At 38.5% G+C, this 27,371-nt stretch overlaps 1 protein-coding gene across 1 annotated transcript in view; it reads left to right on the top strand.

The window, feature by feature from the left end:
* LGR4 (leucine rich repeat containing G protein-coupled receptor 4) overlaps positions 1 to 27,371 on the top strand; it is a 121,301-nt gene that overhangs the window by 72,949 nt on the left and 20,981 nt on the right. The window contains exons 3-6 of the mRNA XM_074230406.1: positions 7,632 to 7,703; positions 9,264 to 9,335; positions 21,577 to 21,792; positions 25,364 to 25,435. Coding sequence (XP_074086507.1) covers positions 7,632 to 7,703; positions 9,264 to 9,335; positions 21,577 to 21,792; positions 25,364 to 25,435 — 432 coding nt within the window. The remainder of the gene's footprint in view (positions 1 to 7,631; positions 7,704 to 9,263; positions 9,336 to 21,576; positions 21,793 to 25,363; positions 25,436 to 27,371) is intronic.

Here is a 27,371-nt window from a genome sequence, read left to right as displayed (position 1 = left end):
CATGTCTTTACATCTGAGGAAGACCATGGATCCCCCTTCTCAAAGTTTTTTTTTTTTTTTTGCAAGGCAAACGGGGTTAAGTGGCTTGCCCAAGGCCACACAGCTAGGTAATTATTAAGTGTCTGAGACCGGATTTGAACCCAGGTACTCCTGACTCCAGGGCCGGTGCTTTATCCACTACGCCACCTAGCTGCCCCTTAAAGGTTCTTTTAATGCATGTAATAAAATCATTTGAATTATAAAGGAAGTTCATTATATTGGAATAAAAATGTAATTCCCCCACCTTATCTAAATTCAGAGCCCCTCCCTCTGCTCCTTGAAATCCATTAACAGAACCATGGACATCCCTGTACTGGGAGGAGATGGAGGGGAGGGAGGACATTTGTGTGATCTGCTTACTCCTTAGGAGGCCTTGAGCTGCCTTCTCAGGCTCACCTCATCCTGTGTATGTGCATGATCCCTACCCCCCAGCTTCTGGTATCACCTTCAGATTTCTTTAGTAAATATTTTATATTGATTTACACCTACCAATTGAATATCAGTTCCTTAAGAGAAAGGATGTCTCTGTATTTACTGGGATCCACAAGTAGTGAAGCTTTGATAAAAGCTTGGTTGGATGAAGCACCTAGAACATGCTTCCTTTGGGAAGGAGCTTCCATTGTCAATCTGGTGAATGATGAATGGTCAATGTACATTATCAAGCAGCTTCAAAAGGCTTTCCACAAGTGTTCAGTTACTCCCCCTTTTCTTGGATGGGCACTGGGGGAAGGAGAGTGCGGCCACAATTTTTGCCTCCTGCCCATACCCTCCATTGGGTAAATGCTGAGGGCTTGTCTTGAGGTAGGTTGAGTGTCTCCTGTTGGGAATCCCCAGAGGCTGGTTTTCACCTGATGGGATAGAGCCTCTTTTGATTACTGGGTCCAGAGGGGTCACTTTGTCCAGTACTTTTGATACTCGGCTTCCTTTTAATATTTAATAAAATTTGATATTTTTGGTCTTTACATTGCCTAAATTTTCCCTGAGCAGCTAGATGCCACAATGGATAGAGTGCTGACCTGGTGTCGGGAAGACTTCTCTTCCTGAGTTCAAATGTGGCCTCACTTAGCTATGTGACCCTGGGCACAACACTTAATGTTGTTTGCCTCAGGTTCCTGTCCTGAATTGGAGAAGAAAATGGCAAACCATTCTGTTATCTTGCCAAGAAAATCCCAGATGGGGTCACAGAGAGTCAAAAGTGACTGAAAAACAATAGAAATTTCCCTGTCATTCTTCCTCTTCCTGGAGAGTATCCATTATAACAGTGAATTTTTAAAAGAGAAATAAAAGGGGCAGAAGAGAAAAATTAACCAAATATATAGGAACAATAACAGCTAGCATTTTTATAGCAGCTTTAGATTTGAAAATACTTTATAATATTATTTGATCAGCACAACAACCCAGTGAGGTGGGTACTGTTACCATTAGATGAGGAAACTGAGGCTTCAGGAGGTGAATGCCCCTAGTTACTGAGGGTCACAAAGCCAGTAGACAAGGATAGAATTTGAACTTGGATTTTCCTAATTCCACATGGACAGCTGGTGACACAGTGGATAGAATGCCTCGCTTGGAGTCAGGAAGGCCTGAGTTCAAGTCTGGCTTCCAGTACTTACTAGCTGTGTGACCCTGCTCGAGTCATTTAACCTCTGCTTGCCTCAATTCCCTTTTCTGCAAAATGGGAATATCAATAGTTCATCCCATGAGATATTTGTAAAACCACAGCACAGGAGTTGCTCTGTAAATGGTTCCTAGTAGACAATATATAGAAGTTAGCTATTTGTTATATAAAAAGGTCTCCTCAAGTGTGCTGGAGGTCTCCCTCCTATTTTCTTGATTCCTCTATAGATGCCAGTGGAACATGTGAGGGCTGTCCCTTGGTTTAGCCCTTCCTTGCTCATTGCCCATCTCTCTTCCCCTTCTTCCCCCATGCATTTCTTCAACATTTCTCTCCTCTGGCCCTTCTATACAGTTCTTTGCTTTATAGTATGATGCAATTTGTTGTTGCAGTGCTACCTTGTTGCTATAAAGTATTCTATAAATGTGAGTTTTTAATTTTAACAGTTCTTTTGGGACATTTTTGGCTTATTAAAATGATAATAAATGAGTACATAGGTTTTTTTGGTTTGCCTTTTTTTTTTTAAATCACTCTCTTTGCCAGCTGAATTTATTGTCAGGGGACTTGGGTTCAAATTACTGCTCTGATAATTACTGTGTGCCCTTGGACAGATCACTTGCCCTCCTGGGTCCCTAGTTTTCTCATCTAAAAAAGTAAGATTTGAAATAGATATCGAAAATCTAATCTAATCCCCCCCCTTGAACAAAATGATGTGCCAACAGCCCTAGTTAGAAGGCAAGAGAAAAACCAGATAAACCCCTAGGTTATACACTCAGGTTGAGGAACATATGCATAGCTTATGAATCAATTGTAATTCATTTGTTTGACAGGTGCAATGTGATCAATAGCATCTCTTGGTGAGGTCACATAAATTGTTTGATCAAAAGATGAACCCAACTGACCAAGTCTTAACCTCATTGGACTTGCCGTTTCCATTTGTTACTTGTTTCCCATTCATTGGTCAATTTTATCCAAGAAAGACAGCCACAATTCTCCCAAGAGACACCTCTGCAATTCATGAGAGGCAGAATAGAGCCTCTCCTTAATAATATTGGTATGATATCAGGTAAATCACTAGATTATGGGTCTCATTTTCCTTACCTGTGAAATGAGAGGTTCGTTTAAATCACCTCTAACCTCCCTTTCAGCTCAAAATCCAGCATCCTATGGCTCACTGTCTGAAAGGTCTAGCACAACTAAATGTCTTACATCACCCATCTCTGCCCTTAGCTTGATTAAACTCATTGCTGAAACATGATTGAGTCTTCTCATCTCCAGCCTATAGATTTCTTTGGCCCTCAAGTTTTCCTAACAGATGGGATCTTCCAAAATAATGATCCCATTTGGTGTTGTTTCCAATTACCTGTTCCAGCCCAGTCTGTCTCTGAGGCCAGGCTGCTGCATGATTTTCGGAATTAGCTTTCCGAGACTAGATTACAGACTATGTGAATGGAGAGAGAAGCTGGTAAATGTAGTTACTGACTTTTCTGAGCCCTTGAACAGAGTTCTGTTTGTTCTCAACTGAGAGCTTTATTATGTCATAAGACTAGCTCGCTGTATAAATATATAGCTCTCAATGTTTTAGAAAGCACAATCTCTGTAACAGTGCCCGGTGATAGGGCTAAGGAGATGGAGTTTCAGAAAGGAAACTGAGGTTACAGAGAATATAAGTGGCTTACTTGTGACTCAAAGAAGCTTGGAAGTGAAAGGGATCTTATTGACCAAAAAGCCCAAAATCATCTGAAAAAGAATTCCTGTAACAGTGTACCTGAGAAGTTCTTTAGCCATTGCTTGAAGACTAGAGAGGAGAAGGAGAAAGAAACCTTGGAGACCACTCTAATTTCTGGCAAGTTTTACTTGATCATCAAGCCTAAATTTGTTCCTTGATGCCATCTACCCGTTGCTCTTGGTTTTCCTCTCTTGAGCCCAACAGAATAAAATCAATGCTTTTGCAAGGTGACATCCCTTTAGACATTTGGGAGCAATTGTCATTTGGAGAGCAATTCTCAAGTGCTCCTTAAACCTTTTTATTCTCTTTGGCTAAACAACTTTGCTTCCTTGAGTATAAAAAAAAAATAATAGTAACTGACTTTTATATAGGACTTTAAAATTTAGAAAGCAACCCACAGATATCTCATTTTAGCCTCACAGTAACCTTGGAAGGAAGGTGCTGTTATTAAACCTATTTTATAGATGAGGTAACTGGAGGCAGACAGGAGTGAAGTGACCTGTCCACAATCACCTCACTAGGAAATTTCTGAGGCCAGATTTGAACTTGGGTCTTCTAGAGTACAATGCCAAAGTACTACTCTTCATTGTGCTAACCTGATTTCAGGAGATCTGTGAATGAATAACTAGCATTTCTTAAACATTTACGCAAGTCAAGACTGAAACCAAGATTCTTCCCCTATTTTCGTTGCCCTTCTCTGAATGTCTACAGCTTTTCCATGTCCATATGTTTAGAAAATGAGAATGTGTCTAATGGGGGCTGGGACTTGGGGGAGGGGTCTCCTGACTTAAAAGTCCTATATTCTCTTGTCAGTTTAGCAGATGGATAAAAGCTGAATAGAGAGAATTCTTGTGTCCAGTATAACACCTTTAGCCTCTGAATCTAGTTGGAATGTCTTCATAGTAACTTTCCTTTTGTCCATATTTCAAAGAAAATCACATTGCAATGACTTTTACTTAATCATTTTTGATAACTGCTATTAACAGGGAACCCAAGTCTTAAAAGACAAAAGTTTGAAGAAGCAGCAAATATTTTGTTCCATGAGACTTATAGACTCTTATCAATTGACAAGGCAGGATAAGCAGACATTCTACACTTCATCACTCAGGGAAAAGTTTATTGTCCTATTTATGGTGATGCAGAAATGATCAGACCACCCAAGGAAAGCTCACATAGACACAGACAGGATTAAAGATGTAATAAATGGGGAAGGGTAAATCAGAAATTTCAAAGCCCTTGGATTGTGTGCTTTCTTCTTTGGAAGCGTCAGACCCTCTCACTATAAGCTACATCTACAATAAAGTGGGAAATCTCCCCATTGTGAAATCAGAGGGCCTGTGTTCCAGTCCTGACACTGACACTATCTGTGTGACCTTGGGCAGGACTCTGAACTTCCCTAGCCTCAGTTTCCTCATCTGTAAAAGAGGAGATTGGACTGAATGACTTCTTGAGTCTCTTCCAGATTGAAATCTATGAGCCTCAGCATATCAAATTGTAACTGCTACCATCTTTTCTTTCTGCAGACCTTGACTTCTACATTTTAGGATTGTATTTACAAATACCCCAACTAGACCAGGCAAAATATTTTGGACCAGGGTGCAAAATGGCAACTTGGGTTATGTGGCTCCTTATGGATGACTGTGTCTGAATCAAACTGAGAATTTTCTCAGTTTCAGGACAGTTAGTGATGAGGAATTTTTTTTTAAGGTTTTTGCAAGGCAGTGGGGTTAAGTGGCTTGCCCAAGGCCACACAGCTAGGTAATTATTAAGTGTCTGAGGTTGGATTTGAACTCAGGTCCTCCTGACTCCAGGGCCAGTGCTCTATCCACTGCGCCACCTAGCCTCCCCGTGTGATGAGGAATTCAGGAGATTTCAGGAAGGGATAGGGTTGAAAGTTTTGCTGAGCTTTGGAGAAGAACTTGAGTTGACATATGAGTAAAAAGGATTTTCCAAGAAGGAATTCTGGAGCAGATTCTAGTATCCTTTGTTTATATAAAAGCACTCTTAAGGTTTGCAAAGCTCTACAAAATATTATCCCATTTGATCCTCACATCAATCCTGGGAGGTAGGTGCCTCATTTTACAGATGAAGAAATTAAGGCAAATATGGTATATGACTTACCAGGGTTACTTACTTAGGTAACATTTATATAACTTTACCTGGGGTCACAGCATTGGATCTGAACTCAGTTCTTGAATCCAGGTCTAAAGCTGTAACCACAGCATAGCATGACTCCTAACTGTAGGAGTATATGAGCTAATAGAGTATAAAAGAATTCTATTATGAACTGGGTTAGACCAAAAACAGCTGTATAATAAACTATGCCCCATGAACTAGAAGAACCAAACAAATTCAGAGATAGGGAAAAGATGCAGATGGGTTAGTGTATCTGTGGAACATGGGATTCAAATGAAAAGCTTTAAGCTGGCAGCAGCCTCAATGGTTCCTTAGCCTAATACCTGTATTTTACTGATGAGCAGCCTCTGACCTGGAAATATTAAATGTTGATTTGAATGTGGATCTTCTGACTTTAAATAGAGTGCCCTTGCCATCAGACCATCCTACCAACCAAAGCTGGACTTTAATACATTTGTGGTAGGTGGGAAAGGGAAATAGTTTTTCATCTGACAGAGTGGGCAAGAGACTGAAGGTGTGACTGAGTCTGCATGTGCTTGGGGACAGGGAAGACTTTGCTTTTTTTGGAGTGAAGTTTATTTAGGGGTGTTGAATTAGTAGCACCCGGGGATTGACAGAAACTCTCAGTCTTGATGATCGTCGATTCTGAATCCCTTAATTTGCAGTTGAGGAAACGGAGGCCTGTGGAGGGGAAATGAAGTTCCATCAGGTCAGGGGCAGTTCTTTCTTGCTCTAAACAGGTTTTCAGAATAGGCTGAAAAGTGGGAGAGACTAGAGACAGAGTGTCCACACTGAGGAAGCTATTGTAGTAACTTCACAATACGTTCTGAGGTGATGAGGGCCTATAATAGGAAGGGGCAGCTAGTGGTGTGGTGGATAGAGTGCTCTGCCTGGAGTCGGAAAGACTCGAGTTCAAGTCTCCCCCCAGGTAATTCTGTGATACTGGGCAAGTCACTGAACTTCTGTTTACTAAAGGCTCCTCATCTGAACTGATGGATCCAATGAGATATACATCAAAGTGGCACATAGCAGGCTCGATATAAGTATTGTTTCCTTCTTTTCTACCCACCCCATGCCTCAACTTAGGAAGCCATTATTTGCAATAATAAATAACAAAATTGTATAGAATTGTAATTTAAAAAGAATAAAAGGGAGCAGGGGAAGACCTACTTAACATATATGGTGGCATATAGAAGATTTTTTTCCCCTTAACTCTTCACTTTTAAAGAATGGAGGGAAGCACCTTCCCCTATCTCTTCTTCAATTTCAGTCCTTGTCATTATAATTATATGCTATTCAGTTTTGTTGTTGTAATTTATGCTGTCATTGTGTATGTTGTATTTTTTCTTCCTTTATCTTTAGTTTATATTTTGTAGAAATTTTCCCATTCTCTTTATGCATATTCAGCATTTTTTGAGGATTTAATGATATTTCAGTTCATTCACATGTCACAATTTGGTTAGGCATTCCCCACTTGATGGACATGATTTATACCTAAGAACAAACAAACTCTCTTCCCTATAGAAGTATACTTTGTTCCAGAGAAATATAGTTGAGGAAAACCAGCCCACATGATGATTGTGTCTACCATTCAGCATTAGTAAACCCCTACCTCTGTACCTAGAGAAGAGAATCGTTTCATTATCTTTCTTAGGAAACCATCCTTGGTCAGTAATCTCTCCAGAATTGAACAACTAAACAAATTTCAATCAAAGAAACTGACAGACTCTTCCTTTGTCTTAAAATCAGTTAAGTAGAGACATGATGAGTAGTGGTCCCCCATCTCTCTCTACCTAGAGGAGGGGAAGTACCTTGGCACATTCAGGACTATTTGGACTTTTATTTGCACATAGTTGTTTGCATGTTGTGTTCCCCATTAAATTTGATTGCTTTTTTAAAATACAGGAAAAATCTTCCCCCCCCCCCCCTTTTTTTCAAGAATTTGCCTTATATTTTAGTAAGACTTCAAGATGTATGTTTCTCTTTTCATCAGTTCTGCTTGAAAAATATCTTTGTGGCTCATTGCTCACTCTAATCATATGTTAGGTGGCTATAAATATCTTGAATTCTAACAGGTTGAATTATTATCATCATCATTGTTGTTTTTTTTTCCAGACGATTGGCTGGCAATGACCTTTCCTTTATCCATCCAAAGGCCTTGTCTGGGTTGAAAGAGCTCAAAGTTCTGTAAGTAATGACATTTTTAGCATTTCACAGCCAGTCCTATGTTTTCTTTTTGAATTAGTTGGTCTGCTTTCTGATGGTACCTTTTAAGGGAGGCTGACTGTTCGAGTGCTTTAGACAAGTGGGCATTTAGATCATCTTTCCTGGAAAGGTAATAGCAAAATCTAACAGCTTCATTAACCAAGAAGAGCTCCATGTTACAGTCAGATGCTTGGGTTTTTTTAAATAACATTTAATGCTTAAAATCAAAATTGTAGTCAAAACTTATTTAACATTCTTCCTTGCTAGGATGTGATTCAGGTTATTTTACTTGGGGGGCTTACTTAGCAGCTTAGAAGGGTACCAAATGGTCAAATATTTTGTGTCATTGCAATTTTGCCATTTAGGGTGGGACTTGAGGGACCTGGGAATTCATTGGGGGTTTTGGGGGTGGGGTGGGGCTTGGAGCATGGAAATCCTTATAATTTTAGGGAATTGCCTGGGGTGCTGAGGGGTCAGGGGTGGGACAAGAATGCAGGTCTTGACTCCTGAGACCCCTTCTCCATCTCAAATCACATGAACTCTTTCCTTGCATGGAGCAGACACTTATTGAAATTGAATTTGGACCATTTCTTCCCTCAAGGACAGTCTCCCATTAGATTGATTTTGAGTCACCTCTATCTTGTCCTCTCTCTTTCCCTCTGGATCAATCTCTCATTTTTTCTTCTTCATCCTGTCCAAACAAAACACATTTTCCTTTTTGGTGTCCAAGCCCCCATCTCTGTCTTCTATAAAAAAGGTGTTAATGTGTTAATCCTCACAGGTAACTATAAGAAGCTTAACACCTGGGCTCTTCCCACCTAGCTGATAGTAAAATGGTGTGAGATCAAATTGACTTAGGTTATAGGCTGCAGTCTTTCCCATTTCATGCCCTTCCCCTTGTCAAACTGAGCACAAATTTTATAATGTAAGAAGCAGTATGACCTTAGTGACTAAGAGGGCCAGACCTGGAGTCAATAAGACAACTTTTCCTATAGATTAGCTGTGTGACCCTGGAAGGATCACTTAACCTCTATCTGTTTCCTCAGCTATAAGGATAATATTAGAACCTACTGCCCAGGATGGTTATGAAGATTAAATGAAATAATATTTTATAAAAAGTGCTTAACCTGGCACCCCACAAATAATAGGCCCTTAATAAATAGTAATTCCACTCCAGTGAGTTCCTCTTTTGAAGGTATTCAAATATTTAAGCATTGATTAAATGTGTACCACATGAATGCAAAGCACTGTGCTTGTGCTTGGGACAAAAAGACCAAAACAAAATGATTCTTGTCTTTAAGGAGTTTACATTCTTCTATGCATATACAACATGCATGCAAAGCCAGAACATGCAAAATCTTAAAGCAGAGACTGGGCAGTCATGGGAGGTTGGGATGGAAGGGAGGATTTTCATTTGGATATGAACTGGCCCAGATGCCCTCCAAGAACCTTCTCAGCCTTGAGATTCCATCTTCTCTTTGGGTGTTTCTGTGATTCAGATCAGGAAGGATGTTTCCTAACTAATAAAAACTTTCCTTCTAGGACTCTCCAGAACAATCAGTTGAAAACAGTTCCAAGTGAAGCTATTCGAGGACTGAGCTCCCTACAGTCTTTGTAAGTATTAGACTTTTGCCTTCTTGTTGCAATTTTTGAATATTCTCAAATCACAAAAGTAAACATCTAAATTTTTTTGACATACTTAAAAATAAATAGCCCTCTGTACCTTCAAGTACTGAGTCAAGATTGTGAAAGCTCATTGTTAAATTTATACTGAAGAAAGCAACTTGTTCTACAAATTGATTCTTAGTTTATTTATTGATTGATTAGACTTCAGAAAGTTGTGGAAAAAATGTTAAAAATGCAGATTAAGTTTAAAAGGGTGTTGGGGAAAATGCCTGGCTAAAAATCCTCCAATAATATCTAATATGTGGGGACTAGCACTAGTCCCCATATATTTTTGCTTGACTAGTTAAAATTTTAAATTTTGCCAATTCCAGAGAGCTCTTCCAAGAGGCTAGAGAAAAGAGACTGCAGCTCCTCTATACAGGGACATGGATCTTCCAACAGAGTGGAGTAAGGAATCCAAAGTCTGGATGCTTGCAGGCTCGCCAGCCAACTTGGTTTGGGTACACAACTGTGGGAATGAAATTTGTAGATTGCAGGCTCTCCTGCACTGAACTTGCCCCTTCTCTACCAGCTTACAAAAAAGAATGGGCCTATTTCTGGGGATAATAATAATCCAAACTAAAGAGGTTATGAGGAGCCCCAGAGGTCTATATTTCCTTCCCCTCCCACCCAACTCCTTCACCCAGAAGTCCCGTAAGGCAGCCTCTTCATCTTCATCTTTCTGAGCCTAACTTTGAAGTTCTGCAGTGCTTCTCATTAACGTAGGCTGCTTCTTCTTTCTTTCTTCTTCTTCTCCTCCTCCTCCTCCTCCTCCTCCTCTTTCTTCTTTTCCCTTCTATAAGATTTTGTCCATTTAGTGTGTCTTCATGACAAATAACACAGTATATGTTGGCCAGTGGGCTGCCTTTTTTTTTTCAAAAAAAGGACAACAGTGGGTTTTTTGGATAGGTTCTGGACTCAGGTCTTATGCTGCCAAGTCCAAAATTCTATCTACTGAGTTTCAGTGATTTTGGAGTGACAGAACTTAGATCTGACCTTTCTGAAGATATTGCATCAAACCTCGATGCTCAGCTATTCATCCACCAGCAACAGATAAATTTTTGTTGGGTAGCACACAGAACCATTATTGTGATTCTGTTTGTCTTTTATAAGTATTCTAGTAAGCAGCCACAACTGTTAGTACAGAGCTTTGTTGTAAACTCTCCTACCTTTTTTTTCCCTCACTTTAAGAAAGAATTGGGCTTATTAAATAATCAGTTAATAAGCAAGCACATTAACCATGTACTGTTAAATTCTGGGGATATGAAGAAAAAAAGCAAAAACAATTCTTACCTTCAAAGAACTTATTTTCTAATGGGGAGGTCAATATTTATTGGCACAATTAGTTCCTGTCCTTGAGAAGCTTACAATCAAATGGGAGAGCCAACAAATATCTCCCAAGCAAGTTATGTTCAGGATAAACAAGAAATCACTAACAGAGGGAAGACCCCAGAATGAAGAGGGGATGGGGAAGGTTTCCAATAGAAGATAAGATTTTACTTGGGTCTTCAAAGAAGTAATTTGTGCAACATTTTAAATGTTTTAAATTTTTATTTCCTGTTTTTTAATGACTATAGGCCCAAGAGTTCATAATTTTAGTACTTAAAGATCATCTAGTGTGACCTCCCTCCAACCACTTTATTTTATAGAGGAAGAAGCTGGAGTGACTTTTTCAAAAATAATCTCTTCATTTGAAATGAATTAAAGGAATAGGCAAAATTTCTGCTTAGATGGAAACCACTGACTTAATTTAAAATTATTTTTATTGCACAAAAAAGTGTGGGAGAAGGAACTTGTCCAAGGACAAGGCAGCATGTTATGTTGTAGAAAGAATGCTTGTCTTGGCATTAGGGGGCTTGATTTGGGTTTAGTTGTGTATTGCCACTTTACCAGCCCTCTAACCTTGAGCAAGCCCATCAATTCCTCCCATCCTCAGTTGTCTATATGTAATTTAAGAGCATTGGAACAGATGACCTCCAAGGTCCCTCACAGCTATCAGGTTGTCAGAAATCAAACATTAACTTTTATAGCTCCAAAATAAACACTTCAGGGCTCATGGGAAAATAAATGTATAAAGAAACATTTACTCCTAAGTTATTTATGTAGAAAACAATAAAAGAATTTAATATCTCCCACCTGAATTCAGGGCTGATTTATCTTTTTTTGGAGGGGAACGGGGAGTGGAGTGTCTGTGTTTTAAAACAGAAATGGACTAAATGGCTCACTTACCTGGTTTTGACATTAGCAATCGCAGTGGGATTGGGCTGCAGAACTTCTCTAGAGGAGTAGGTTGAATGCATTCTTTCATAGAAATCAGACTTTTCTTGCTCAATCTATCTGGCTTACAATGTCAGCAGTTTAGCTGGAGGTGTCTCCATGGCTCCCCTCTTGGTTGAGTTGGTTAGACTTTGCTGCTTCTAGTTTCCATCTCTTCTTAACTATTAACATACACTTCAGTAGCTGCCGAGCAAAGAATCTGTCTGCCCCTTAGTCTGTTGTTTAATCATCTTCTCTAACTCTTGACCCTATTTGAAGTTTTCTTGGCAAAGATGCTGCATGGTTTGCCATTTCTCCAGCTTATTTTACATGGAAGAAGACTGAGGCAAATTAGGGTTAAGGGACTTGCCTAGGGTCACACAACTAGTAAGTACCTGGGCCAGATTTCAACTGAGGAAGATAAGTCCTGACTCTCGGGTCACTCACTGTCTCTATTGAACCATGTAGCGCCCAGAGAAACGAGAAGAATCTCTATGCTTATTCTAAAACATGATATGATTAATCAAAATAAAAAGGCCTATAAGTTTGTTGACTTTAGAATAGAATCAATTTGGTTGTTGGATTGCTCGTTTTATTTTTTTTGAATAAAATGGTTAATAAGTCAGTGTACATAGTGATATTTTAGTCTTTTAAAAATAACACTTTCCAGAAAACCATATGCTTTTTTTCCCTCTCAAAATGATTTTTAAAGAGGGCATGCTATGTTTAGCATTCATTTATTCAGTATTTAATGCTTGCTTTGACATTTTTTCCCCTTAGTTTTAGAGTTGATGGGCCAACTTGGAAAAAAAAATTCTGGAATGTTTTCATCTACATCTGTATAATTCAGTAGCTGTGGCTGGGAACTGTTCTCTTTGAGGAGGAAAAGGAATGGTTTTGTTAGCCTAGTGGGTGTAGCTGTCAAGTTAGATACAATTGAAATTTTCTCCTGATGTTAAAAGGTCTTATCAGCACTTGACTGAGTTTTTAAATCTGATCTCTAATCCTGAATTATTGGCGAGATTTCCTTGTGGTTTCCAAGTCGTGTTCTGTAGGACCAAAGTTCATATATTGCCTATTGTAAATGACCAAAAAGTAGTTGGATTCAGAAGTACCAGCCTAATGGTTACCTTTTAAAAAAAAATACCACTTTCGGGGGCAGCTAGGTGGTACAGTGGATAGAGCACTGGCCCTGGAGTCAGCAGTACCTGAGTTCAAATCTGACCTCAGACACTTAATAATTACCTAGCTGTGTGGCCTTGGGTAAGCCACTTTAACCCCATTGCCTTGCAAAAACTAAAAAAAAAAAAAAAGTCTTAGAGGTTCATGGATAAATTTCAAGGGATCCCTGAATCTGGAAGGGGAAAAAAAAATACCACTTTCACATTTCCTTGTATATCAGTATTAGGTAAAAGCTGTAAAAAGTTGAAAGTACTAACTAAACAGGATATTAAAATAACATGTCAGAACTGCTCACATTAATATTTTAAATATTTCTTAGTCATAGCTGAAAAACTGAAACACACACACTTGCACATATACACCCACCTTTGCTTTGAAAAGGGATTTTTTTTAACCCTTCTTGTTTTTTGGTGCTGTTATTTGAGGATTTCCAGACCTACCTAGTAATTAGGTAGCATAATAAAGAGAGGGCTTGGACCTGAAGTTGGGAAGACCTGACTAATTGGGTGGTCCTAACCAAGTCCCTTAATCTCTACCTTCCTCAATTTCTTCATGTGTAAAATGAGCTGCAGAAAGAAATGGCATACCTCTCCAGTATCTCTGCCAAGAAAACCACAAATGGGGTCACAAAGAGTAGGACTTGATTGAAATGACTCAACACCTCCATTCTAGGACTGATGTGAGGGTAAAATGAAATAATATTTATAAAACACTTTGCAAACCTTAAAGAATTATATAAATTCTCGCTATTATTTGTTCTCATATCTTCAACATCACATTGGCATAGTGTTGTGGACAGAATATTGGATTTGGAATCAAAAGACCAAGGGTTGAATACTGTGTGGTCTTGTGGAAAATCCTTCTTCTTGGGTCCTTAGTTTCCTCATGTATAAAGGAATGAGTTGGATTAGATAATTTTTAAGGTCCTTTCCTTTTTGTAGAAAGTTAGGACTAAGTGAATTTTTTAAAACCACATGATATTTCTATTTTCAGAAGTCTTTTGGGGAGGGGTCAAAGACTTGGGTCACAGGCATTGAGATCTTTGAGTTGAATTTATTGGATGACTGCTATCTGCACTGGATTATATGACTTTTCTTATCAATGGATGATCATTTTTACTGTCGTCCCACCCTGGGCAGAGGATCGTATAAAATTTTTCTGTTAAGTTGTAAAATTAGGATCCAAGATTAGGAATTGCTTGTGAGAATAAGGAATCCAATTATAGTGTTATAAATGAAAATGAAAAGAGAGAAAAAAAGACTTGAACATTGAATGGCCAGCCTTTTAGCAAGCATGTTTAATTTCTCAAATTAAAGGAATAAATATTTTTTGCATTTGGGGACTTAAATGTCAAAATCCCTTTAAGATGCAAAAATATCTACCATTTTATGAGACATCTGATGTCGCATTGAAACTCCTAAAAGGATCAATTGTAACATTTCTTGGATCAAAATTAGTCTTTAGCTTGGAATGACTATAAATAGTACAAGCCTATGTGAGAAAGGCATAGTGTCCTGTCTCATGGCAACCCCATAACACCCTAACCACTTCCTTGCTGTCTTCTTACCATGTTGGTTCTTAATGTGTGGGATTTTGTATGTCTTTTTTTTTTAAGATTTTATTTATTTTGAGTTTTACAATTTTTCCCCTGATCTTACTCCCCCCACCCCCCACAGAAGGCAATTTGTCAGTCAATTTTGTATATCTTGAAGGAAATTTGTATCTCCCACCACAGAATAGATTTTAAGAATGAAGCTGACTTCTGTGTTGCTTTGAGTATATTTTTTTTAAAAAAGATACCATAGAATTTAAAATCGGAAAGAACTCTTGTTATTGATGAGAACATGAAAGAAATTGCCCACCATTATACCACTAATTGGTGGTAGAGTTGGCATGGAAACAAGTGACTGTTGGGTCCTTTATGTAGGGTGAAAAGAGATTGAGAGATCATTAGTCTACAAATATTCATTAAGTTTCTTAAAGGTGCATTAGAGATAAAAGATAAAAATGAGAAAATTCCAACTCAAGAAATTTATATTACTTACATAATAGCAATAATAATAATATTTAGAATTTGCATAGCAATTTGCATAGAATTTGTTGGAGTCCTTTAAGGTTTTAAAAACACTTACATATGTTATCTGATTGATCATCACAACAACCCTAGGTGGTAGGTATTATTCTTCCCATTTCACAGATGAGGAAACTGAAACTGAGAAAGGTTAAGTGACTTGCTCAGCATCATACAATTAGTGTTTGAGGCAGGATTCAAACTCAGGTCTTTTGGAAATGGCAAACCCTCCCAATATAGCTGAAATGATTTAACAATGACAACCAAAGATATGGCTATGGATGGATAGGAATGGGGCCTGGACTTGTGAGATACATATCCCAGCTGAGGAAACTTAACAACATTAGCACCATGTCTGTGATTTTGATTCTCAGACTGGGGTCTCATAGTCCTATGTCAAGGGTAGAACAGGTCTGAGCTTTGAAGCTGGCTCTCTCCAGTAACAAAAAAGATGAATGCGGCACAGTCCCCGTCCATCTTGCTCCCTCTTCCATCTGGCCCAGGTCCGGTGAGGGTGGTCTAGACAGTGCAGGTGTGAGGCAGCTCTACCATTGAGAGGCCTTGGGCCAGGAATGCCGTGGTAGGAAGCAGGAGCTGAGGGTGGTGGGGCATCCCAGGGAAAGCTGGAACTGCTGAGGAGGGAGGAGCCGAAGGAAGGAAGGTTGGTATGTGAGCAGGGGACCTACCTGGAGCTTGGGGTGGGACAGGGTGAGGGGAGCTTCCAAGCCTCCGTGGTTCCTAGACTGAGGTGTGGCTAGGAAGCCTTTGGTTCATTGTCCATAGTGCTCTTTTTTAAGTTGTCAGTACTATTCAGAGTGGGCTGTTGGTAGGATTTGAAACCTTGTTTGGGTCATGGATATCTCTGGAAGTCCAGTGAAGTCTATGAACCTTTTTTTTTTTCAGAATACAACAAAGCTTTGTTTTGGTTTTTGAGACAATATGGATTAAATGACTTTCCTAGGATCACACAACTGGAGTCTGGGGTCACATTTGAACTCAGGTCCTCTTGACTCCAGGGCTGGTGCTCTATTCACTGCTCTACCTACCTGTCCCAGTAAAGTTTTTTTTTTTTGTTTGTTTTTTAGTATTTGCAAGGCAATGGGGTTAAGTGGCTTGCCCAAGGCCACATAGCTAGCTAATTATTAAGTGTTTGAAGCCGGATTTGAACCCAGGTGCTCCTGACTCCAAGGCTGGTGCTGTATCCACTACGCCACCTAGCCGCCCCTCCAGTAATGTTTTTAAATGTGAAAAGTGTATAGGACTGCAAAGAAAACTAATCATACCAAAATATAGTTACACAATATTAGGGGCAGGGGAACCCGAGGCTGTCTTACAGGTTCCTTCCTTGAGGAAGCATGACAGAGAGAAGGAAGTTCTATGAAACTCTTGCCTATCTTATCTTCTTATCCCCCTCCTCTCATCCTCACTTAGAGCCAAAGAGGGTCTGCTTGGGGCAGTTATGTGAGTTCTTAACTGTGGGCACTTTATAGCATAGCTAGCTTCAAGTTTCCTTGGCTAAGGAGAGAAGCCTGAGACTGGTGGGGAATAAATGATGTGTGCCTGCCATGGGATTGCAGACAGGGGAGTTGAGAATGTTTTAGAAACCTAGAATTTTAGAATTGAGAGAGATCATCCCTTAGTCCAGCTCCAAACTTCTGGGCACCGTTTTAAGAAAGGGGGGAAAAAAAACAGGTAAAGCAACCCCAAAGGCAGCTTCAACTTTTTTAAAAAATTTTTAAATTTTTTAAAGTTTTTGGATTTTTGTAAGGCATTGGGGTTAAGTGACTTACCCAAGGTCACACAGCTAAGGAACTGTTAAGTGTCTGAGGTTGGATTTGAACTCTGATCCTCCTAGAAACTGGTGAAAATGAATTAAGGTTCTTACTTGCCCAAAGTGATGTGACTGGTTTGTGCCAGTTAGGAACAAGGATCCAAGCCTCTCAACTTTCCTTTCTCTGAAGAAAAAAACTTTCCAGTGACCCTTCTGAGACTGGGGTTAGCAAAGAGAGGAACCAGGAGAGTGAGGATGAAGAAGAGCTGATGCTGGTTAGAACAATAACTGAAGGAGAGACACTTAGGGTTTCAATTTAATTCTGCCCTGAAGAGAAAGAGGGACATTTGGACATGAGGCCAAACAGGAAAGGTTTTTAGTATAGCCCACTCTTTTTTTTAACAGATGAGTTAAATAAGACTGGGGTGGGGGATGAGAGGAATTTCCAAGGTCTTGTAAGTTGGGATTTGAACTTGGGTCAATTCTAGATCCAGTGTTCTTTTTGCTCTTAACACGCTGGCCACCAGTTTTAAAGTTCTCTTCATTTAAATTTTTAAAAATACACATATACACAAATATATGGACATATATGTATATAGGGATATATATATATATATACACACAAGCATATAGACATGTATATATACACCCCTATATACATATATTTTATATACACACACATATATAATACCAACAATCTGGCCACCTGAACTCACTATAAAACACCACCTGAAGAAACCTATCAACAAACTACAGTTTTGTGATTATCCAGGACCCTCTGTAAGTTTCTCCTGATAAACTGGTTCCACCATCCCCTTAACATCCTTGCAGCATAAAAAAAAAAAAAAAACTGAATATGAATTGAAGAAGGGAGTGGAATGGTAATCCTTTTCATCTTCTGGGAGGTGTGGAAAAAAAATAGGCTGGCAGTTTCTAGGTGATCTCTGAGGGAGCCCTCAGGCTTTTTCTTCAAAAAAAAAAATTTCATTTCTTTGCTGAAATGTTGATCCTCGGTGAAAGCGAAAACTCCTCACAAATCTGGGTGTGCACACCTGTTTCTCATGGGGCTATGACACCTGCATATCAACTGAGGCCTACAGATTAACCCTTTGATTCACAGGGGAATCTCTTTCTGGAAGAGGTTTTTTTTTTTAACTTAAGGGTTACATTTTCTAACAGTTTTCATATTTAATTTTAAACAGTGTATTACATTGATTAGAACACCAGTCTTGAAGGCAAAAAGACCCAAATTCAAGACACATACTGTCTGGATGTTTGGGGCAACTCTCAAGATGAAGAGATACATATAGGCAGCTTGGTGGTAGTGTGGCTAGAGTGCAGATTGAAGAGTCAGGAAGACCTTAGGAGCAGCTAGGTGGCACAGTGGCACCGGCCCTGGAGTCAGGAGGACCTGAGTTGAAATCCAACCTTAGATACTTAATAATTACCTAGCTGTGTGACCTTGGGCAAGTCACTTAATCCCATTGCCTTAAATAATTTTTTTTTAAAAAGTCAACTTATTTAACCTCTTAGCTCTCACTTTCCACATCTGTATAACAATATAAAAGGGTTAACAGAGTTATGAGGTCCAAATGAAATAATAATATGTAAAATGTTAATAACGTTTTCAAATGCATAAAATATGCATAGGAGTAAAAAGGAAACTATACTGAAATATGGTCATCACACTATTAAAAGTGAACAAGCAGGTTAAGAAGCTCTGTAAGGAGACCTGAGGGAGGCTGTATGAAGTTACGTCTTTCTCAGCTTCTTACTCCCTTTATTCGATCTCTACCTAGAGCCAAGTAGGGTCTCCTCAAGGTGGTTCTACAGCAAAGCCAGCCAAGAATTTTCTTGGCTGGGGACTGAGAGGTTTCCTCACCAATGAAACCCCAGGTCCACGAGTTTTGGGGGAATCATTTGGTGTTTGAGAAACTTCCTATCTTTGCATTTCTTTCCTGTGTAATCATTTTGGGTGTGGTAGCTGAGAACTCCCCTGCAGAATCTTGGAGTAAAAAGTCTTGGGTTGGTGACTCTGCACGTCCTGGTCTGTAGCACAAAGCACTGCCCATAATCTGGAAGCTTCCCTCCAGCTCTCACGGTCGGGGATTCTAGGACAGGCATGCAAGCTGTCATTTCCTGTGTGGGTACTCCCTCTGCCAGTGCCCAAGGTCACCCAGTCAGCAGGTGTCACAGAGAGCAAACCATTCAGTAAAGAGTTTCAAAACCTGCTTCTTGGTCTGCTGTTTATATCTAGAAGTATTGGAGGGAATGAATGCTGAGCCTTCTTCTCCTGTTTTTCCTGAGAGATGGAAGAAGGGCATCAATTGACTGGCTGATTCACCACCTGGGAGGTGGGGGGGGGTTGGTTGGAGGAGGGGGAAGGCAGCGCAGAACTTTTTATTGATGTTTTATTGATGGAGGAATTTCTAATCATAAGCACAGGGAATTGGGCTGCAGTTCACCATTGCATTGTGAAAAATTTGTTTAAAAAAGGGGGGGGTGGAACATATTTGAGCTGAACATCGAATCTCCTCCTAAAATAAGATCTTGTCAAATAGAGGGGAAAAAAATAAATCGCATCAACAAACATTTATTAAGTCTTTATTATGCACTAGGGCCTGCCCTAAATGTTGGAGACACAAAGAAAGGGAAAATTAATCCCTGCTTTGAAGGAACTCACAGTCAAAATTACATTGACTAAAGGACACATTCATATTTGAAACTAACCTGATTTAGGGCAAGGGGAATAAGCAGCATATCTAAGTAGCCACAAAACTCTGGAACCCTCAAGCAGAGAAGACAAATTGTTCAAATTTAAATTATTTATCATTAAAGAAAAAAACCCTTTAGACTTTTAGTAGGTGTGTGCTGTTAGCCTGGAATGTATGGGACACTATTCCCTTAGATTGTTGGGGTGAATTCTGGAACTTCTTGGGAAAGAGAAGAATCTTGAGAGTGTTTTTTCCCCAATTCCAAATGCTTGGGACAGCAGCAGTCTTCTTGCCTGGACTTTTTTTTTTCTTTCAGTTGATTTTATTATATTTGTTTTGTTTTTTTCAATATTTTATTTTTCAAATTTCATCCACATGCATATGCATATTTTTAAGTTATATAATTTCCTTCCACCTTTTCTTGCCACCTCCTTCTTATCAGTGGTGAACAGTCAGATAAATAGTGTACATACACATTTGTGTTTATCATGTTTACAGATTAGTCGTTTTAGGTATGAGGAATTAGTATTAAGGGGAAAGAAAGAAAACCATGAGATAGGAAAGAGATACAAAGAGAAATTTCTAAAAAGATTCTGTAGGGTTTTGTTTTTCTTTTTTTGTTTTCCTTCTTCTGGATGGGGATAGCATTATCCATAGCCAATTTCCTAGGGTTGTCCTAGATATCTGAACTGCTGAGAGCAGCTGCAACCATTAAGTTTTCTCAGCTCACAGTGTTGTTGTTAATGTGTTCAATGTTCTTGTGTTTCTGCTCCCTTTGCTCAGCATCAGTTCCTGTAGTTCATTCCATGCTTCTCTTGTTACTTGGACTTTTTCAAGTTTTTTTTAGTTATATTGGGGTAAAGCATCAACACTTCTTGTTGAACAGTTAATAAAAATAAATAGTTTAATGCCCATTATATGGCGGACACTACAAATATAAAGACAAAAAGGAAACTCTCCCTATCCTCAAGGAGGTTGCATTCTAACTGATGAAGAAACAACACGTAGTGTGTATGTGTATTTTAATGTCCATGAATCCCAGGTTAAGAATTCCTTCTTGAGGTCAGCTGGTGACACAGTGGATAGAGTACTGGTCCTAGAGTCGGGTGGACCTGAATTCAAATTTGACCTCAGATACTTATCAATTGCCTAGCTGTGTGACCTTGGGCAAGTCACTTAACCCCATTGCCTTAAATAAATAAAAATTAAAAAAAAAACTCCTTTCTCTGAGACTACAAGTTATAAACTGTTTGGTGATTTGCATCAGGAATGGTAGTTTCCTCACAGAGATGAAGCCACTGGTTTATACCCACCCTGCCATGATCACAACTGGAACGCTTGAGCAAATAATAAGTTATCAAACACCAACTATATATGCATACATATACTTATATGTATGTATGTGTGTATGTGTGTGTATATATATATTTGTGTATATATATGATAAGTTCTGAGGTCAGGTGATTTATCCAAGGTCAAATAGCAACAAATTTGAGACTAGAATTCAGGAAACTTATCCCTTCCAGCTCTGAGGCTGCCTGTATCCTCTCTCTGACAAAACACCATCTAAGCCTTCTTGAAAGAGCTAGATTATCCCATTTGCTCTCTATTCCATTTATGCCATGACATCAGCTATATTGGAAAATGTATATTTGAAGATCGGGATACATTTCCAAATATATCCCATGTCATTTTAACTGTCTATTTGAAAATAAAACAATGAAAAGTATTAAAGTAAAATTAATAAGTAATTAAAATTAAAATACTTCATATATATAATAACATTAAATAAAAATAAGAATTAATAAATTAAAAGAACCAAAGGCATTAAATATTTTCAGGACTTAAAGACAAAGGAAAAAATGCTGAATTAAAATAGCATCTTGCACCTGTGAAGTATATCTAATTTAAAACATAGACCTTGCTCTAATTTTTAAAGTAAAACTGACATTTGGACCCATAAATCCCCTTGGTTTGGAGGAAGTTCGAGAATATTCTGACAGATGGAAATTAACATGGGGCTTATTTTTTGAAAATAAATTTCTCTTGAAATAGGTGTTACCCAAATTATTAGGACCATTACAATTTCCGTTCTTAACGTCAAATTTTTTGAGTTATGAGACTTGTGTGACCAGTTGACTCATTCTTAATGATTAAAATGTGTTCTTGAACTTGGCCGTTGTATTTCTTCAACAGGCGTCTAGATGCCAACCACATTACCTCAGTCCCTGAGGAGAGCTTTGAGGGTCTCGTTCAGCTCCGGCATCTGTGGCTCGATGACAACAGTCTGAGTGAAGTGCCTGTCCGACCACTCAGCAACCTCCCCTCTCTCCAAGCTCTGACCTTGGCTCTCAACAAGATCACAAGCATCCCAGACTTCGCCTTTACCAACCTTTCAAGCCTTGTGGTTCTGTAAGTACCTACCAGTTTAAATTTCTTATTTGAGTCAGTCTTGAGAAGTTCTTAGTATTTGTTAGGCACCATGCTAAATGGAGAGCTGGGAGTGTGGTGAAGGAGCCATCTCTTGGCATTTGCAAGTTTAATGCTATAATTGTCTTCTGTAGCCTGTTAACTGGAGAGATACAGTATACCTCTCCCAATACTACAGAAATGGTTATTCAGCTGAATTGCCCTGGTCTGGCCACACACAAAATAATCTCAGCAAGCCTCTGTGGTGTGTGTAACAATATCTACTTTGGGCTTTGAGATGGCATAAAAGAAAAGTAAATCTTTCTATGGACTTCCTTTGATGAACTTATGAGAGGACGGGGCAAGATTCAATCAATAAACATTTATTGATGTGCCAGACATTGTTAAGCAAAGGATAGGTATGAGTCTGCATTGTTAAAGGGAACACCTGGATTGCTTAGAGGAGAGATCTATGTGAGGAGGCATGGTGCTTTCAAAGATAATAAGTCTTTGCCCACACTGATCATATAGTTTCTCCAGAATGGGAGGGTGCAGTATGAGATATGACATATACATTGTTGAGAATGTACACAACAGTTTGAAGAGGGATTGGAGGAATTGGCAAGATCTTGCCACGGGAATTGGCCCATGAGATGTGTTTTGAATGACTCTTAGGGATGCCAGGTTGGGGGTGGGGGGTAGAGCAAAGGCATAAACAAAAGTTGAGATACTGATCTTGGGGAATAGAAAGCAAGTTAGTTTATCTGGGGGACATGAAATGAGGTAATATAGTCAATAGATATATAATATAGTCAATAGATCAACAAAAGTAGACTGGAACCAAATCATGGAGGGCTTGTCTATTTGGGCAGCTAAATGGTAAAGTGGATAGAGTTCTGTACTTGGAATCAGGAAGACTCATTTCGTCAGTTCAATCTGACCTCAGACACTTACTAGACTTGTGGCCCTGGGCAAGCCACCTTACCTCGTTTGCCTCAATTTTCTCATCTGTAAAATGATCCAGAGAAAGATATGGTAAACCATTCCAGTATCTGCCAAGAAATCCCCAGATGGGTCACAGAGAGTTAGACATGTATGAAAAAAGGATTGAAGAATAGATTTATCCTTGAGGTGTAAAAAAGGAGCTAACTGAAGAAGGTCAGATTCTTGCTTTAGGAAGATTCTTTGAGCATCCAAGAGAAGAATGGACAGAGAGGGGAGGGGCTAAAAGTAGAAAGTTCATTTTAGGAGGCCAGAGAAAAAAGTCCAAGTGAGAAGAGAGGAAGGCCTCAAGTGGCAGCATCTGATTTTATGACACTGAGACTTCCTGACCCTGCCATCAGATTTACTGTATACAGAGATCCATGCTGAGCCAAATACTGTATTAACCATGTTTGGTTTGGGTTTTAATGGGGGTCATGAGTTTCTTTTTAGTTCTGGCTCAGTAAAATAAGATGATATTTGGATTCATTTATGTTCAGGCTTAGAAAAATAGTACATTTTGTTCCAGGTTTTGGTTTGGGCCCCTACTATCCATGCTAGACAGTAATAGAAATAAAATTCTATTCAAATGCTCCTGTCACTGACCTTGTATAAGATCAAATTGCCCTTCTCCCATATTTACAAGTGATCAAGGACAAATGATGAAGATTTTATAATGGTTTATATTTAAGATGCAGTTAACAATGTTTTCCCTCTATTTTAAATAGTTAAATAGAAAATGAATCTAAAAAAATCTGCATTCTGTTCCCTTAAGTACACAAGTAAATGCCCTTTCCCTTCTGTCTTTATATAGCATCAGAGATTTAGAACTAGACAGTATCTGAGAGGTTAGGCATTCCAATCCCCTCACTTTACAGATAAGGAAATCAGAATATGTAGATTATTGTCCAAACTCACACAAATAATTTAATGACCATTCAGAATTTAAATTCAAATCCATCATTCTTTTCGTTATCCCACAATCCTAGTCTCAATTAAATTTCATTCTGTAAAACAAATATTTATGTGGAAGGCACTGAAGATACAAAGACATGCTGGAGAAAACCCCCTACCCTCAAGGAGTTTATGTTCTCCTGTATGTGTCCACAAATGAGTGTAGTGTGAGAAAAATGGAACGGGAAGAGGCAGACAGGTGCTTGGTATATCTAGAGAAAGCTTGTAGCTGAGCCCTGGAAGGAACTAAAGATTTGGAGAGAAGGTGATAAGTGGGGAAAGCATTGCAAGTCTGGCAGGCAGCTGTCGAAATACAGAGGAGAAGGGATTGGGTTTGGGGAACACCTCAAAGGCAGGTTTGACTGGAATATGGAATTTGTAAAGTCTGTCAAAAAAGCAGGTGGGAGTCATATGGAAACTTAAGGGTCAAGCTAGGAGGTTTGCTTTTATACTAACTATACAATAGGGAGCCCTAAGGGCTTTTAAGCAAGCAAATGATGCAATCAGACCTGTGCCTCAGGAAAATTATATATGGGAGATAGATTGGAGTAGAGGATATTCTAGACCAACTTTGGGACAATTTATATTATTTCTCTGAGCCTGTTTGCTGAAATGGGAGTAGTCATCTTTTGCTGGATTATTGTGAGAAATGAATATACTGACTCTTGATTTGAAAGATGTCCAGAGAACTTCATCTCATATACACTGAAAAAACTGAGGTCATTTGCTGCCAGCTCCTTCCCTCTTCATCTTCTGTATCATCCACACATCTTCTCCCACCATATCGCCTTCACTCTGATCTCTAATGAAGAAATAAAGAGGTGACTCTTTTCTTTCTCCTTACTGGGGCAAACCAAGCAAACTCTTGGACCTGTCTTCATTATTTCCAGCAGATTGCCTCAGCTCTCATCCCCACTTTCTCATTTTCTTTATTATCTTCAATCTCTGTCTTTTAGCTCATTTTTTGACTCTTATAAACATATTCAAATCTCTTCATTCGTTAAAAAAAAAAGCCTTCACTTAATCCCCTCATCTCTGCTAACTGGTTCAATATTTGTCCTCTATTCAGTTTGAACCCCCTTGAAAAAGTCATCTGTCCAAGATCCCTGAACTTATCTCTTAAGCTTCTAAAACTTATGCCCTCTTGACTTCCAACCTCATCATTCAACTGAAAACTGACCTTTGCAACATTAACAGTGATTTCTTAATTGACAGACCTGATGACTTTTTCTCAGTCCTCATTCTTATAAGCCTATCTGCAGCCTTTGACACTGTCTATCACCTGCAGCTGGGTGGCACAGAGGATAGCATGTCAAGCCTGAAGTTAGGAAGATTCCTTTTCCTAAGTTCAAATCTAACCTCAGACACTTGCTGGTTGTGTACCTCTGGGCAAGTCACTTCACACTATTTGTCTCAGTTCCTCAACTGTAAAATGAGTTGGAGAATGAAATGGCAAGTCTTTCCAGGTCCTTGCCAAGGAAGCCTCAGATGAGGTCATGAAGAGCCAGATACAATTAAAATGACTGAACAACATCACAATTATCTGTTAGTTTATGTGGAAGCTATTCTTTCTCCTTTAAATACTTCAAACAATTACCTCCAGATGCCTTCATGTTATTTTTTATTTTTGTCTCCTTAGGCACCTTCATAATAATAAAATTAAGACTCTAGGTCAGCACTGTTTTGATGGATTAGACAACTTGGAAACCTTGTAAGTACAATTGAATGATCTCTGTTACTAATTATGATGTGTATTTTACTCTTGTAAAAGAAAGTATATATACAGAATTGAATCCATAATTTTATTTCTAACTTTTTGGTCATTTTGGTAGTCTTATGGACAGGGATCAAGAATAATTCAGATTTGTGGTTAAAAAGACAGCTTCCTTTCTCTCTTTGGGGCCAAGGTGAGAAATTGAGGATTTTAATTAGTTGGTAATTGTAGTTTTATTACAGTTTCAATCTCATGAACTAAGAGAAATGGAACTAGATTTTCATAAAGAAAAAGTTTTTTAAAAGATAGACAATTTGTGTAACATTTCTGCCAATATTATTCTAAAATAATGTCAGCTTCATGCCTTAAATCCCAGTTTTGTTGTTGTTAATATAGTTGCCCAGGTATGGTATTGCTCTTGTAGAAGTGTGGTCTCCTTGAGTATTGTTTCACCTAAGGTGATTTCGTACAATCAAAGAGTAAAGTTGATAAGGCTAACATTATAACCTTCAGCTGTGGTAATATGTTTCTTACAATGATGATCCCTTTTCAAAAGACCCTAATCTGAATGAGGCCAAATTTCTGCCTTGGCTCCTTTTGTTTCTTAGGATTCTCTAGGGAAACCAGGTCCAGATGGGAAGATTCAGGGCATTCTTTGATGGTAGTTGCCATAATAAAGAGTACTGTAGGTCCAGAATTTCATGGAAGTCATTCTGTTCAGTTGACTTAGTCCTCAGTTTCTGAGAAATACTATTCAGTCTGTGTTAACAGATAGAGGCAGGAAGACCCAGGTTCAAAGGCTGCCATTGCTAGCTGTGGGATCCTGGGCATGCCACTTGACCTCTCTGGGGACTTCAGCCATCTCCCTATAACTTCTTTACTGAATCAGAGACAGTCTGGGGTCTTTGATGGTAGAGTTTGTTCATCTAACTGTAGTTCCCCATGGTGCTGAAAACTTTTATGAATTTTTAAACCTTTAAAAAAAATTTTTTTAATTCACAAACACTACCCTCTCCCCAAATACTATTTCCTTTATTTGTTTGCAAAGGTACCTATAAAAAGAATTTTTGATGGTGAATTCCTAAGGAGATGATAGTTTTGCTGCTATTTTCTTCCATGGAATAAAGTAATGCGAAGATATCGGTGTTGGGGGGAATTTTTTAATTTGATTGAAAAAAATGCTGATCTGAAAAGCTGTCAATCTGTGTGCAATATCACCTTCCTTAGCAGAGAAATGGTAGACAGTAGGAGCACAATCTAACCTGGCCAATGTGTTGATTTTGCTTAATTTTATTTGTTTTTATAAAGGAAGGTTCTATTTATCCATCAGTTATTGGATAGTGACAAAACCTTTTTAAAAGAGAGGAATATCAATGAAATATTTTAAAGAAGAAAAATTTATAAGGAAGTCTATTATAAAAGCCTTGGTCATTCCATGAAACTTTTCTTATTTACAGCTTTGATTTCTATAACACATTTATTAATAGGTGACATTTTTAAATGTTATCATATTTTATTTTTTCACTTAATAGTGTTTTATTTTTTCCAATTACATGTAAAGATAGTTTTCAACATTTTATTTTTGTAAGATTTCGAGTTACACATTTTTCTTTCTCTTTCCCTTCCCCTTCCTCAAGATAGCAGATAATTTGATATAGGTTATACATGTACAATCATGTTGAACATATTTCCATATTATTCATGTTGTAAATGAAGGGGGGGAAACCATAAAAAAAACAAGAAAGAAAAAACTTTAAAAAAGTAAAAATAGTATGCCAAGCATACTATTGGTCTGCATTCAGATTCCATAGTTCTTTCCTGGATGTGGATGGCATTTTCAAACCCAAGATTTTTGGAATTGTCTTATCACTATATGCTCTATTTTAGTTGATCATAATGTCATATTTTAGAATAGAGTTATAACTAGTATAAT

Source organism: Macrotis lagotis, chromosome 3 (genome assembly GCF_037893015.1).
Source record: "Macrotis lagotis isolate mMagLag1 chromosome 3, bilby.v1.9.chrom.fasta, whole genome shotgun sequence".
In the NCBI taxonomy this organism is placed as follows: Eukaryota; Metazoa; Chordata; class Mammalia; order Peramelemorphia; family Peramelidae; genus Macrotis; species Macrotis lagotis.
The sequence above is the reverse complement of the archived record's forward strand: the minus strand, read 5'-3'. Positions and strand labels throughout refer to the sequence as shown.